This window comes from Bacillus rossius, chromosome 15 (assembly GCF_032445375.1).
Source record: "Bacillus rossius redtenbacheri isolate Brsri chromosome 15, Brsri_v3, whole genome shotgun sequence".
Classification (NCBI taxonomy): domain Eukaryota; kingdom Metazoa; phylum Arthropoda; class Insecta; order Phasmatodea; family Bacillidae; genus Bacillus; species Bacillus rossius.
Genome location: NC_086342.1, coordinates 3910043 through 3925310, shown reverse-complemented (window position 1 = coordinate 3925310; position 15268 = coordinate 3910043). Strand labels below are relative to the sequence as shown.

At 39.8% G+C, this 15268-nt stretch overlaps 2 protein-coding genes across 5 annotated transcripts in view; one reads left to right on the top strand and one right to left on the bottom strand.

Annotated features, from left to right (window-relative positions):
* LOC134539596 (far upstream element-binding protein 1) overlaps positions 1-1867 on the bottom strand; it is a 44310-nt gene extending 42443 nt beyond the window's left edge. For 3 of the 4 annotated variants that reach the window (XM_063381762.1, XM_063381764.1, XM_063381763.1), the window contains exon 1: positions 1704-1866. In XM_063381762.1, coding sequence (XP_063237832.1) covers positions 1704-1787 — 84 coding nt within the window. In that variant the 5' untranslated portion in view covers positions 1788-1866. Of the gene's footprint in view, positions 1-1703 lie in introns of all 4 variants that reach the window. The other variant, XM_063381761.1, reaches the window with a different exon arrangement.
* Positions 1868-3972: 2105 nt separating this feature from the next.
* Positions 3973-14855, top strand: LOC134539258 (MTOR-associated protein MEAK7). Its single transcript, XM_063381077.1, has 6 exons — positions 3973-4255; positions 6678-6890; positions 8428-8968; positions 10012-10130; positions 11821-12018; positions 13505-14855. Exons 1-6 carry the CDS (start codon positions 4121-4123, stop codon positions 13613-13615), a joined length of 1317 nt encoding a protein of 438 aa, XP_063237147.1. The 5' UTR covers positions 3973-4120; the 3' UTR covers positions 13616-14855.
* The last annotated feature ends 413 nt before the right edge of the window (positions 14856-15268 follow it).

Here is a 15268-nt window from a genome sequence, read left to right as displayed (position 1 = left end):
CTCTACGTTCTTTCCAACGAAAAGTACAATATGGCATAATTAACTTGGTCCAATTTATCTCACCATCAACAGGAGAGATATTGAAAAGTATTTCAGACAGGTATTTAGAACTTTCGAATATACCAAACTGTATCTGTTGCAGGGTTGGGGAAATAGAGTATAAAACATCTGATTTTTTTTGTAGGTTTAAACTAGTTATTAATTATGTTAGTTATTTTGGTTCTCAGAATGTTCAAAAGAAAGCCATACAACATCCTGCTTTCTGACACTCATATTGAACCAGGGAAGTTATACCATCAAAGAACCGAAGTCCAGCAAATCTTCACGTCCGACTGGGACTTCAGCACAGAAAAGGCATTTCTCCAAAGGATTCTCCATAGAATGTTTTCCACAAAATAGGAATTGGAATTAACTATTTAATATGATTAATTTTAGAGAAATATTTAGCTTGGTAGGATTTAAAATTTAAAATTATTCTATAATATTTTGCTCCTCTAAATCACAAGAAACATTAATGACCAAAGTTTTATTGTTAGTGGAATTAAACCTTTCATTAAAAAAATTAAGAAATTCTATATAAAAATACTGTTTCAATAAATTAAGTTCATAAAAACCACTTGGTTTAAACATGTTTTAAAACAGCCAACCCTGATAGTCATAAAGAAAAGCATTTTAATATTCAGTACGAAGTAAATGTGGCACCTTCTGAATTTTATTTATTATTTAGTTTTCAATATTAATTTAACTTGAAAAAGTTGTAATCATTCAACAACATTTAGTTCTTCGGCAGGCAAAAAGTTCAAGTTGACCAATGTATTCGGAATAGGGAGATTATGATTATCGCACACGCCAATCATGATAAAAGGTCACGTGGCCCGATCAGTGTCCGTCGGACACAATTTAGAAGATTACAAATGTATACGGGCCGGCCTTAATTGCGGCTTTAATAAGTACGGGGGCACGACAAAAATTTTCTTCGAGTCCCTAGATTCTATCGAAGGCGTATTTTAATTATTTGGGCACGGTCCCAGAGAAAATATGCATTATGTAAACGTAACTGAAATACGTGGATGGATTGATGCGTAGGGAACACAAGATATAGGCCAAGTAAAAAAAAAATTCTGTTAAAGGGGCCTTAGCATTTCAGTAAGCACGTAATTTCTTTGTAACAATAAAACAATGAACTCAAAAGAAATTACAAATAATGTATTTTCGATAAATGTTTGTCTTCTTCTGACATGCAGTCCACGTACGTGCTGGCATTGTCTTACTTCCGCCCAAAATATTTTTACGGGCTTAAAATTTACAGGTAATAAATAAAACAAAGAAATTAAAAAAAAATACTTAGGCCATACATATTACTACAAACAACATAATACGTACATGAAACAATAACTGAATACGACCACGCCATTATCTAAACAGCTACAGCGTCAGTATCACGACAGTCTCCATCTTGAATTAGGAGCCGGTCAAGGTCGGACAATTGATCCAAAAAATTTCTATCACTGTCGGTACTTTAATTCCCCCAAAAATTAACACATAATACAGAACATACGTCATCATTTAACCCAGAAGAACAAAAACAAATAAAAATAAGTTCTCTCTTACACTATGCACTACCTGTGTTTCGCCGCTAGAACATGCACACAAGCAAATCAGTTAACGAAATAAATTAAGACTGTATATTAATCATAATTTACCTGTCTGGCACGCTGAAGTGCGGCAGCAAATGCAGAACTTTGACTAAAATTCGTAGGCGGAGCAACCGCTGAATAATCACTCATGATGGAACATGAAGCAAGTGTGCGTAAAATGGCGCTCTTGCTTCTCTGTTCCTGATCTTCTCCGTCGCACTTACAATTTGCACCACCAGAGTCGCAATATCGACGCGGGAAATTAATGTGATGTCACTTCCTTAGCCAACAAAAAAAATCATAGAATTTAAAGTAAATAACTGCATATCAAAAGCAAAAATTATATATTTTTTTAAGGATAGAAGATACAGAATTGACAAAATGCAACACTACGCGAAATCAAAATGAAACCTATAAAAGAAAATGAATCCTGCATTTTAGTGCACAATAAATTATCACCACTAACAAATTAGTCATTATTAGTACATATTATTAGTAAAGCTATTTTACATATTATAATTATTAAGAATATTTTAAGGCCAATTTCACTACGATGCAGTTGACAGAAACGTTTACTAATATAAATTTAAATATTCCTAAACTTATCAAACAACTGTTGATATTTTCACTTCACGACACATTTTTTCCCTATCTACAGGCAGTTTAAACAAAATTTAACGTTATTAAAGTTCTGTAATCATTCAATTCCAATTCCAAGCAGTGGCCAATTGTTTTTAATCGTGTAGAGGTCATATCAAATTAGTTTGTAAGCAAATATAGTTTATAAGGAAAGAAAATATATTTTATTTTCTTAAACATTATACAAACAATTTTTTTATGAACATTGACGTCGGCCAGCCGAAGGCCACCCAAAACCCGACTTGCACCCGCCAGTATCCGACCCCGCTACGGAACGCACCCCTAGCCATGGCCCACCTAAGTAAGCCAGCCTCCGATGCCAAGGTAGAACCAAGGGCCGTGTCTAATTAATTAAACACCTCGACCCCAGATCATTAACAATCAAACATAATTTAATAGTAACTTCCAACTTGCCATCATCCTTTGTTCCACACTGAGCAGTATTTCTGGTAATTATAGTCATCAACCTAAACCTATTTTCTCGTTTACGTAAACTCCCCGTGCATCCCCGGTTCTTTTACGGTGTAGGGCCTAACCCAGCGCTTAACTTTAAACTCCCCGCACGAGACATTACGCGGGGGAGTTCACCTTACGGCACGGGCCGACTCCCGCTACCAATTAACTTTTATTCAATGTCGAGTGCACAGGCACCGACGACAGCTACGTGTAAAGCTTTGCTTCTAATTTAACTGCAGGCCTCGGTTCACACAGTTGAATATGGGCGCCACCAAATTAGCAATTTTCGGGATTGGCCGTCTCCAATCAACCTCCCCCTTAACCTCGGCTTGCGTGAGGGCTTAAACTAGTGACAGTGCATCAGAGCAATCATTTTTAACCAAGTGTAATTTTGTAGGGTAATTCCTTGTATGCCGTGCAAGTGTAATATAAGTGTAATTGCGACTGTAATTGTCCAGCTGATTAAACGACCACTCCGCACACTCCGTGCGCGATGTGTCATCGACAGTATAAATCTCGAGTTCGTGTTTCTTATTGAATTGAGCCTCCCTATCCCAGCTAGGAATCAGTGTATTATGCTGCACAGGGCCTGTGATGTGATACCAGCTAGGGACCCCTCCAACCACGAACTTCGCCGCCAGTCCTAGCGGGCCACGCAGGGGCAACGCACCCACGAAACCCAAATTTGGTTATACGCCGAGCTAGCCTGGCGCCCTCCTGGAACACAATGTCAATAAGGACCAGTTTCTCGCTAGGATACACGCCCGGTCTCGAACACGAGAACCCGGATGGCGGCAACTTAAAAAATTAAAAGAAGAAATATGGACCAACACACCACACACATGGCACTTATAAGTTATATGTGTGTTAGCACTATTTCTTCTCTGTGCAGCTTGATTGGAGGGGTCCTATCAGCGGGAACTGGTCCTAGTGGGTGGAAGGCCGTATTTTACAGCCGCAGGATGTACGATGTCAAATTGATCAAAGAATAAAAAAATATTGCTATTTTAATTAATATTTAATTGGAAGAAGTAGTTACTGAAACATGTGTGGATGGTTTTCGATAATGTATCTTTAATTCGCTGAATAAAATAATTTGTTAAAAAAAAAAAAAGCGTGTTTGCGTCAATTAATTGCTACTAAAAATTCTCTTCTAATATATATAATTGTAAATATATTTTTTTTAATATACCAGTTTGTTAACCATTTACTCCATGTTTATTTCATGGTCGGGTTTTGTATACAAATGGTCACATGGTAATATGGAACTAAAGTTGTCTATATTTGGATATTTGAGGGATTTATAGTTACGTGGAAAGTTCTATCGTATGCAACTACGCGAAAAAGACTATTCGGTTTGCTTTCAGCTTTCATTTTACGTTTGAGGAATGGGTTCATCGGCAAGTAGGCAGGATGATAAAAAGAGAAATTTTCTCTTCACGAATGAAGATCAACATTTACACAACATCTTCAGGTCAATGTGTGCAGACAAAGGAAACAAATGTTCTGAAAAATGTTTAAAGGTATTTGAAAAACACAACAAATAATTTTGTGTATTTTGAATATTGAATTCTTAAAATTTAATACCCAAAGCAAAGGAAGTGTTTGATTTTAAAGAAATGTGGTTGCGAGGTCAGTAAATGCTTCTCATCAAGGCTATTTGGGTTCGATCCCCAGAGGGTTATAGCCGTGTTTTTCGTGCAAGTGGTGACACTTGGCATATTTTCCTGTGAATCAATGGGTGTTCTGGAAGTTATCACGTTTCTCCAGCCAATCATTCCATCATTGCTCTTTCATCTCATCAACTATGTGGTTTAAACTATCATTGGCTTTGATGGAATGCCCAAATTCATTTTTTTTTTTTTGAGAATACTTGGACATAGCGGCTGATTAGAATGGAAAGAAAAATAAATTGGAAAACAGGGATTTCACACCCTACACACAATGAATTTTCCCTGAAGGGATGGTGTCTTAATTCCTTACAATACCAGCCTCTGACGCCATGGCTTTGTGGAATGAAAAGTAAATAAAAATGGAAAATATATTTTTCAAGTAATAAAGACGTTCCTAAATTGACCCTGAAAAAGTGGTTTCTTAATTCCTACTGGTTCATGAAAAATAACATTTTAAAGCTAACATTATAATACCTGTGTTTTCACACTACAACCAAAATTCATTGTTTACCCGTGATAATGTGCCAACCATGAAGAATTAAAGACACTAATTGTTTCATTTCATATATTGAAGTTTATACCTGGATTCTGAGGGCATGATACTGATGGCATGATCCTGTTGGCTTGATCCTGTAGTACATGATGCTTGCTGTTTTAGTTCAGTTGGTATGTGGGATGATTCTTTACATGAAAAAAATTGTGTAATATAATGAATTATGATGGTAAGTCTTATGAAAAGGAATTTTTAACCTATAACCATAATTCTTATTTATTTCACAATGTCTTTAATGTGCAGATTCTTACGATGTACTGAACTAAAACAGCAAGCATCATGTACCACAAGATCATCCCATCAGGATCAAGCCTTCATGATCCATGGATAAGCTGGGATACATGAAACATCAGCCACATCAGACACAATATATGACGGCTGTAATCAAAGAATTCCTAGGAAAGACTGCAAAATTCAATGTGTCGGCCAATTCAGTGCACAGCACGTATTCCTCAAAGAAAATGAACACTAACAATTCTATTAAAATTTTTGCCTCCCATTTGACTTGTCCATTACAAAATGACTCAAAATAGTAGTACCTACCTACCTACTTTATATGCCACGTAACAAAACAAACATTTTGTAATACAATTACTTATTCTAATAAAATAACAAACATGAAATATAAAAGCATTGAAAATTCCTTACCATTGCAATACAGTCATTATTTAAATGAATTTCATTAATATAACACCACCTACATTCTCTAAAGGAAAAAAAAAACCATGGGTAAATGATGAATGTCAGCGATTGTGTGAATACATACGTATTGTAAAGTAAGCTGTAAACTGATAATTTTTTTTCACAAACCACTAGGAATTAAGAAACCTTCCTTTCAGGGTTAATTCAAGAACATCTAAAGTATATTGAAAACATATATTCTTATTTTTCCCGGGTAAACAATGAATGGCGGCGGCAATGTAAAGCACAGGTATTGTAAAATATAAAAATTTTAATTTTTCCCAAACTAATAGCAATTACGAAACCATCCTTTTGGAGTACATTTAGGAACGTGTGTAGTGTATGTGAAAAATAATGTTTTCCGTTTTTATCTTCTTGCCTTTCTAAAAAGCAGCTCTGTCAGAGTATTACTTTTTTATTTGAATTATGTTCATGTGGTGTATTTTTTTATCAAAGGCTCATTTCGTATTTTAGTCATATTCTTGACCATGTTCGCTCTTGCAGCGTTAACCTATGAGTACAACTGAAAGTCGTTAGGAAAAATGGGCAGCTAAAAAAGGAAAGGCTCGTGGCTGTATTACAGGATAACATGGTTTGTAACATGCTCCATAACTAGAGACCTGCAAAATTCGCGGTTTTGATGGCCTTCAGGATGGACTGCACATACCCCTGTACACTCGGGAAAATAACGCAAGTTCATTGGCTGCCGACTTGTAAGTCGTCTCAGCTGGTTTGTCTGTGATTCGATCCTTCTTTGGTTGAGGGTTCATAACTGGTTGAGATTCGTCCAGATGAACAGTGAGCCAATAGCAAAATTATCAAAGAGGTATATGTGTTTGAATTCTAGGCTATCACCGAATGAATCCGCAAATTTCGCAGGTCTCTATCCATAACCTGTGTGTCAGCGGATTGCCTGAGCTCATCATTGGTCACAGCAGAACGTAAACATTTTTTTTTTTTTTTGCAGATCACATTTTTCAGTTAGAACTTTTGTTTGTGTAACCTGGTTATAAGTAAGTTTTTTTTTTTTTTTTTTAGAATTTTTGGGAGAAGCAGTTGGACAAGGATCTCTTGACCTTGCTGGTGAACTACCTGTCCGGTGGCAGTAACGGCACAGTCAGCTTCGATGATTTTGCGAAACTGTACGTGTACCTGACCCGGGGCTCCTGCGGCGAGAAGGCGGACGTGATCTTCAGCATCCTGAAGAGCAACAAGGACGGTGGCGACGTCTCCAGCAAAGACGTGATCGAGGTATGTCGCACGCGATCGTCGCAAAGCGCGTGCTAGCGGCTCTGTGCTCCATCTGTGAGTGTTGATCACAAGTTACTGGATGCATGAATGTTCTCGCGATGCTGTGATAAAAGAAAAAAATTTCAAAACAGTGCAAGTGAAAGTTTTTCAGATTAGGATGTTGCATGTTTCTTAGTCTCAAATTTGACAGTTCTAAAAAGAAGTACCAATGGTCTTGTTGGGTTTTCAGTTCTATTATAGTTTTAAATGGTTTACCTATCCACAGGAGATCACCTATGTATTGCCCTTTCAAGAAGGGTAATATTGTGTTCTTTACTTACGTAGCACACACAAAGGTAAATGGCACTAGTTATATTGGTGTACTGACACGCTTTTCGATATTATTTAGGTTTTATCGCAATTCACCTTATAATCCTGTCCCTAGTCACGCGTTGCTGTGCGAGTCACACTCCTCAGTGAGGGGCTTCTTAATTTCAGACACCCCCCCTCCCCCTTTCTCTCCCCCAACCCACCGGTTCTACGCCCATAACTGTGGGCATTAGTCTCTTGCAGACTGTGCACTTATTCAACCTGCAATAAAGAACAAACATGGTGGCTAAAGGAAATGGCTACATAGTAGAATAAAAGGGGGGGGGGGGATATATATATATATATCCCCTGAAAAACCCAGGTTAATTCAACAGATTTACAAAATACTTTATTTGTGAACCAAGAAATTAAAATTCATTATTATGATGTGCACACTTTTGAGGTGCTGGGTATGTTTAGTTTTTATCTGAAATAAAATGACTGTGGCTTGTTACTTGCAGTCGGCAAATATTCTTCGTAGACTGAACTGCGACTGGCAAAGCGTGTGGTGATGGTCTCCTGTCCCAAGCTCCAGCCAGACTTTTCATGTATTGCTGTTCTCGAAATCATTGCCAGGTTAACCCTCGCTTGAGTGAGCAAACCTGCATCCCGTACAGAATGTAATCCCAAGAGTGGAGTGAGTGGGTGCAGCGACGAGACGTTGAACTCACGTTCCTGTTCCGCCCGTGGTTTCCCAGGATCACTGCAGGCAGTGTTTGAATGGTTCCCGACACTTGGCCGTGGTGATTCCTTTCTCTGTGTCCCGGATATGTCTAGTGTCACAGTCTCCAATGACCTCGCAAGCAAGGAGTCATTAACACCAAAGAAATGTAAAAACCTAGTCTCAAGAGATTTTCTTATGTGATCATAGGGCAAGTTGAGTAAAGCAGAGAACAAGACGTAAGTCAACGCACAGGGACACGTTTTCTTCCCTTTTCCCCCCCAGAAGAGTAAAAGATGCAGTGGATGAAAAGACTTCTGAAGTACATCTGAGTATATTTTTATATTAAATACTTATTAAAGAAGGATTTATAACTATAATTAACTTAGTCTGGATCTAATATCTAGACTCAGTTATTAGTATCTAGATAGTAAGTCTCAATCCTCTGATTTCATTGGAACGGGTATTCGGACTTGCGATGCCCCTCTAAGAAGTCAGTCCTGTGTCAGGATGATTGTGTTTGTCCAGTACGTGCACAGCGTGGTGTCGACGTTCTTCAAGATCTCGGAGGGCGAGGGGGGCGAGGCGCTGGGCAGCTGGGCGCGCGCCAGGTGCCCGCGCATGGACGAGGAGACGCACCGGCTGGCGTGCACGTGGTGCCGGCGGCTGGCGACGGAGTCGGGCCCCGTGGGGCGCGACGCCCTGGAGGAGTGGCTGCGGCGGGCTCCCGAGTTCTGCTCGGTGCAGGCGCACGTGGTGCTCCGCCTGTACCGCCTCGGGGAGGAGGACCGGGCGCTGCTGCCCCGGTGCGAGGTCCCCGCCGCGCTGAAGGGGTTCCCGTCCGTGCTCGACCTGTCCCACGTGCTGTTCCTCAACGCCGCGCTCCCCTCGGCGCTGCAGGCGGAGTGGCGGCTGCTCTTCTCCACCGCCCTGCACGGCGAGAGCTTCTCCAAGATGGTGGGCCACATTTTGGGGCAGGGCCCCACCCTGCTCATCGTCAGGGACGGCGGCGGCCACATCTTCGGGGGGTTCGCCTCGGAGAGCTGGAAGATCAGCCCCAACTTCCTCGGTGAGGACATCATTTTGACTGCGATTCTTGGGTGGTAAGGCCGTCGCGAGCCGATCCATCGCATGATTCATGTGTAATTACAAGTGGATCAAGTGTTTATATCTTCTCCTTTAAATATATAAACTTGTAGTGGTTTGATGTGTCATGTGTTCCTCACCGCAAGAAGAGATTCCGTCCCGAACTTCTCAGTAAGCTCCTTCTCCGGCATACTCCAGAGCTCGTCCAGGACAGTCACGTAGCTTCTCGCTCGTGTACCCGAAACTCGTACATCTTCGTTCCTCGAGACTGCGTCGTTATGCAGCGATTAGTTTTGTATTTAGTTCTTACAGTAGTTTAAGACGAACTCACAATCAATGCACAGTTCTCATATGTGATGTGTAGTGTCTGTGTCAACTGGACAATTAAACCACGACAATATAAGACACAGTGTCCAAGTACATCATTCTGTGTTCAGCCGTCTTGAGTTCGATAAAAACTGCTACCCCTTGCTGCCTGCCCCTCTCCTCTCTCCCTCGTGCTCTATCGACTGTGAATCTGCGCATAACTTCCCTGGGGCAGGTTGGAGCCCATCTGAGCTAGTGCAATCATTATGGCAATAATTTATATTTTATATCAAAAATTTTGACATTTTAACACAAGGAAGTAAAATGTTTTTTTTAATTATTTAAAAATATTTACAAATATTTTTATTTAGGTGAATTGGCTGCCCAACCACAATTCTAGACGCCCCTTAAAGAAAGAACCACAACGAAACCATTGTAACCTCATTACAAAGTAATTCACATTAAGGGATTTCTCACTTTAAAGTACATATTTCAGGTTCCTAAAAAGATGTTTTACTATCAATCAGTAACACTTCCGTGTACAGTACTTAAGTTATAAGAATAAATCTGTTTCACTTTATGCTATCCTGTAGCAGTTTTCTTCACCGGCATGTTCTTTTCCGCAGTTGTATAAATGTGAGTGGTCTGCTAGTGTTGCCCCCAGAGATCCTCGGATGGTAGGACGTGACCGTAACTGCGACGTGGGTGGTTGTGTCGCAGGCGACAGCAGTTGCTTCCTCTTCACCGTGACGCCCTCCATGGGGGTGTACGAGACGACGGGCTACAACGACCACTACCAGTACCTCAACATCCAGCAGCAGACCATGCCCAACGGACTGGTGAGTCGTCGGCACGCTTGTGGTGTGTCTTGCAAACTGGAACTGGAACTACCTGAGGCCCCCACACCTACGTGGGCACACATAACAGTGTGCATAGCTTCGGAAGAAACCACGCAATTTAAAAACCGCTCAAGATAACTCAGAGGGGGTCTGTTCAAATTCCTGCAACAACAATTACACACGTGTGATTACACTCTCCTGATGAGCACCGATTTGATTTCGACACATGATATCTACTGTGGCAAAGTGAGCTTCCTGGAGCTCCCACTCAGATCGACAAACACACTGCAGTGTTATGCCCCTGTGAACGCCACTCGCAAGACTGAAGCTAGCTCACATGGCATAGTGCACGGCAGGACAACGCCATGTGCGTCGTTGAGTAACGGCTTCTTTCCCGTGCACGACAACAACAACAATACGAAAGTAAGGCACACTTGTAGTACGGCTGCAAAGGCATAAGATTACTGTTACATGATTTCGTTAGGTGTGGTTTTATCAAGAGAACCCCTACCGAACAAAATGAAAGATGTTTCACGTCAAAAAAAAAAATTTGAACGGAGCACTGACAGGATAAAAAGTGGGAAGCAAGGGAATTATCTGAGAAGACTCGAAAGCTCACCGAATGCCTGCCAAGTGCCTCACATGTAAAAAAATTGGGAATTTATAATGGCTTTCCTGGGTGGTTCTCAAGTGACCAGACCACTCGACCAATTTGTCTCACTTACCACCACTTAACACAACTTAACTATGGACTGGGAGCAATACTGTGGTACTTGGTGGTTGCTGTCATGGGCGAATCAGGGGGAGGGGAGGACATCAGCTCTTCCTTCCGAAGTTTAAGGAATAAGTAAAACAAGCAGTAAGGTCTTTGAGTTAGAGAATATTTGTAACTAATTCTCACCAAACAATTTTTTTTCTTTCTTTTTTTTATTTTTAAGTTATACTTTTTTAGGCACGTTATGAAAAAAATTATGAAAGTGAATTTTTACGAAGCGTGTGCACCATGTAACTAAATTTTCACAGGAATTTGGCGGACCCACATTCGGTGCTAAATGGTATATAAACTTGCATTTCAATGTATTGACGTGGTTTGCCGTGCTATTTCGGTTTTACCGTAAAATTTTGGTTCTAGCCGTAAGTAGTTATCTAGAGTTCTGAAAGTGGTGGTGTGATATTTAGCTGTTGGGGTGCGTGCTCACATGGACGTTGAAAGGATAAATTTTTTGGGGGGGGGACTTCAATTGATTTAGTTGTTGAGGAATATCCATCCCCTGGGAAAAAAAGCCACCCCCGGGAAATTTTGGGGTTTGAAGGTGCAAAAAGGTGGTTTTTAGGCATTTTTCTTTCCTAAATATTTTAATTATAGTTGGTTCCAATATATAATTTATTTTTTATAAAAAATAATTTTCAGAGAACAGATTTGTAAAAACACAGTTAACATATCTGCGGGTGCTATATCCACACAAAATCATTAATTTAAACATCAGGAGAAACCTGAATGTTACACTTAAATGCCGCAGCAGTACTAAGAATATTTCGCACATGTACACAAACATAAGTAATAAAGTGATTATATTCACTATTATTATAGGAGGGGGGGACGTGTCCCCCCTGGTTGCGACGCCCATGGTGCTCATGTGGGGCATGTCCGCCGGTGGAAGGTAAGGGCACAGACTGCCGCCTGTCGCAGGGGATGGGCGGGCAGTTCAAGTACTTCGGGCTGTGGCTGGACGCAGAGTTCGGCCACGGGCACTGCAGCGAGACGTGCACCACCTACAAGAACTGCCCCATGCTGTCGTCGGACAAGCACTTCGCGGTGGGGCACGCGGAGGTGTGGGCCTTGGGGCCCCCGCCCAAGCCGGAGGGCGACGACGACGACGAGGAAGGGGTGAGTCGCGCCTCCGGAGCGGTCCTTCTGAGCTGCTCGCTCCGTTTCCTCGTCGTCGGAGACAAGATTGTCTTAGTCCGATTTCACTTTTAAAACACACGGTCAGTGTTACAGTTTTTATAATACTTACTCCACCAAAATAATGCTAAAATTTATATGCTGCATTTTCACGGTGAAATAATTTGTGATAAATTGGGCTAGAACAGATACATTCAGAACAATAGAATTAAAAATAGCGAGCATTTGTGGTTTAAAAGTGTTTCAGTAAGAGATGCACAGTAAAGCAAATTAAATTAATTTTTCTGATCCATGCACTCTAGTACAATTGTTTTTTGGTCCAGAAATGTCATTCCTTGAATTTCAAATTTCAAAAGATTCCTTTTTTTTATTAATTTTTGGTTAAATGCTACTTAATTCCATGATATAACTTGCATTTCAGTGTTTTGTCTTGCTTTTCGGTATTATTTCAATTTTATCGCAATTCATTATATGATTGTGTTCCTTTTTCTCGCATAATTGTCACTCATTTAATGCTGAAACCAATTTTTAAAAGTAGGGGTGTGATTTTTATATGCGAGAAAAGCATTTTTGCTGAGATTTTTTTTCATAGAAACGAAATATGTTGCAAGGAAAGTATATTTAATTAAAAAAAACAGTATACAAAGCATGCCAAACAATTAAAATTAATTATTCACGCAACAAAAAAAAATATTTCATTGAACTTGAAATATAAAAATGATAAACATGAGCTGGAACTAACGAAGTGTTCCCGTAAGTATCGTCGTAGTACACACTAACCACGAAAGAGTGCGGGTTATCAAATATTGTTTGCTCGGCACAAGACAAAGTGCGAGCATTGCACCAGTCGATGAGCTATCAATGTACATAGATATTTGACTACGTGCCTGCACTCTGTACAGTCACCTACGTAACCAAAAATTGTGATGCCAACTAGCGCTGGCTACATTTTTATACGCACTAGCTACTCTGCTGCGATGAAAAAATAAAGGATAAAATGTTGGAAAACGTCTTTAAAAGAAAATTTACACATCTGACAAATTTGTTTTTTCCATTAATTATGTAAGCTGTAATATCCTAATGAATAATGGATTTCAACTTTCAAATACAATTTTTAATAGAAGGGTGGGTAGGAAATACATCTTATGGAGAAAACGAAAAACATTTGATTGTATTGAACGTGAACGGGAGATAGTATAGTGCGGGAACATCTTAAACGAGTTTTACTGTAGTAATTGTAATCGTTGTATTTACAACACTGCCTGACAGCAAACTTGAAAAAACAGATTACTGTAGCACGGTGCTTTGTCCCGTGATCTTTTGGCAAGGTCGTGTTTACCACCTGCGCAAAGGGCTCAGAACTTAACAGCGGGACCGGAAACATCATGCGATTTTCGTGTGGGTAAATCTTTTTTTCTCCTCCAAATTTCGACGCAATGTTAGAACGGCGCGACGGTCGTGCTTCCAGGGCAAGAAGAGCGTCCTGGACGTGGACCTGGGAGCCAAGGCCCTGCTGGAGCTGGTGGGCAGGTCGCAGCACAGCGAGGGGATCAGGCAACTGGAGGCGGAGGAGGACTAGACCCGAGGTGCGTGCTCCCCGGCCGTCGCGTCGCAGCTGTCGGAGGGATGTTTGTGACGGGGCACCATCATGCGAAAAAATATTCCTTTAAACGAGTTCGATTGGAGATGCCCAAGGACTGGAAAAATTCGCGGCTTCACTGACCTCTAGGATAGGCTCCACGATCCTATACTTGGGAAAATTACACCTGCTCATTGGCTACTGACTCGTGGCACCTGTTAACTGGGGATGCTTGTGATTCGAGACTTCCCTTTGTTGAAGGTTTTCCATCAACCCAGATTCCTTGAGATAAACTGTGGCCCAATAACTGAAGCGGCAAAAATGCAAACGTATTCGGATTCTAGCCTATCGCGAAATGAATCCGCGAATTTTCCCGGTCTCTGGAGATGAGGTACTTGCAGGCAGAAGTTGTGTGATGATAGAAGGAACTTTTGTGGAGCCATATTTTGTACTATTATTTGATTATAGTATGTAGGCATGTATAGAATCTTGTTCGGAACAAAGTTACCTTTCTTGTGTTTTAAAAAGCAGAATAATTGATAACGAGTGTAATTTTTTTTTTGTACAGCTTCAGTTAAGTTATTGTCAGTCATATCATTCCTAGTCTAGACATATATGTGTGTGTGTGTGTACATGTACATTTACACACATGTACATATGTAGAATAGAGAGAGAGTGATAGCTTTTCTAAGTCAATTGCACGTAGTGCCAAAACTATGTACGAACTGCTTATCATGTTTTCAGATACAAGTTTCTCTAAATGCCTTTGGTAAAAAGTGATGTATCACATACAACGAAATATTTATTCTGAATATCTATCATGTTTCTCACACAGTATTTATTTGCCTTTATAACATCTGTGTTTTAATATAAGAAGATTTTTTTTATATTATTGTAACATGTTTGCTACATTCTGTAGTCTGTGGATGCACAACTTGTGTTTTCTAACGAATATTAGACATTGCATACATCGTGAGTTTGTCTTATACCAACGTTCACTGTATTTCTGTAATATAAATACGCTTTTTTGATGATTTAATGAGGCTTCATAATCAAAAAAACATTAATAATAAGCAACGTTTTTAACATGTGATAAGTATTCTTTTTTCCTTTTTTTTTTTTTTTCCCACTAGTCTCGTTAAACAGTAAATCACAAATCGCTTGAACAATTAAAAATGTGCCACATATTTCATTTCAAACTTGAAAACAAAATATTATTTATACACGCAACAGAAGTGTGTGTGTGTGTGTGTGGGGGGGGGGGGGGGGGGGAAATCAACAACCATGGACTACAAAACCACAAACACGGACACTACAATGAGATGAGCATCAACAAAAGTAATCGTCTTAGTTTCAACGGCTTATAAATTGATAGTTGTTATCGATCTAACACCATGTGATGTAGTGCAGTTTACTTGCTGTATATGTATATCTATGATGAAGCAGAATTTGTTACTCAAAAGTGAAAATTATATTTTTTTTAGATGATTGTTTAATATTCCAGTTTAAATTTAAAAAAATTGTTTTTATAATATAGCTGAACAAAATACAATTTTCCTGGCGGCAGCTAAAACTCATGAATAACCAGGGTTTAAATATTTAAGTATGAAATCATTCAATCACCAATTTAAAAATACAGCATTAAAAAAATTA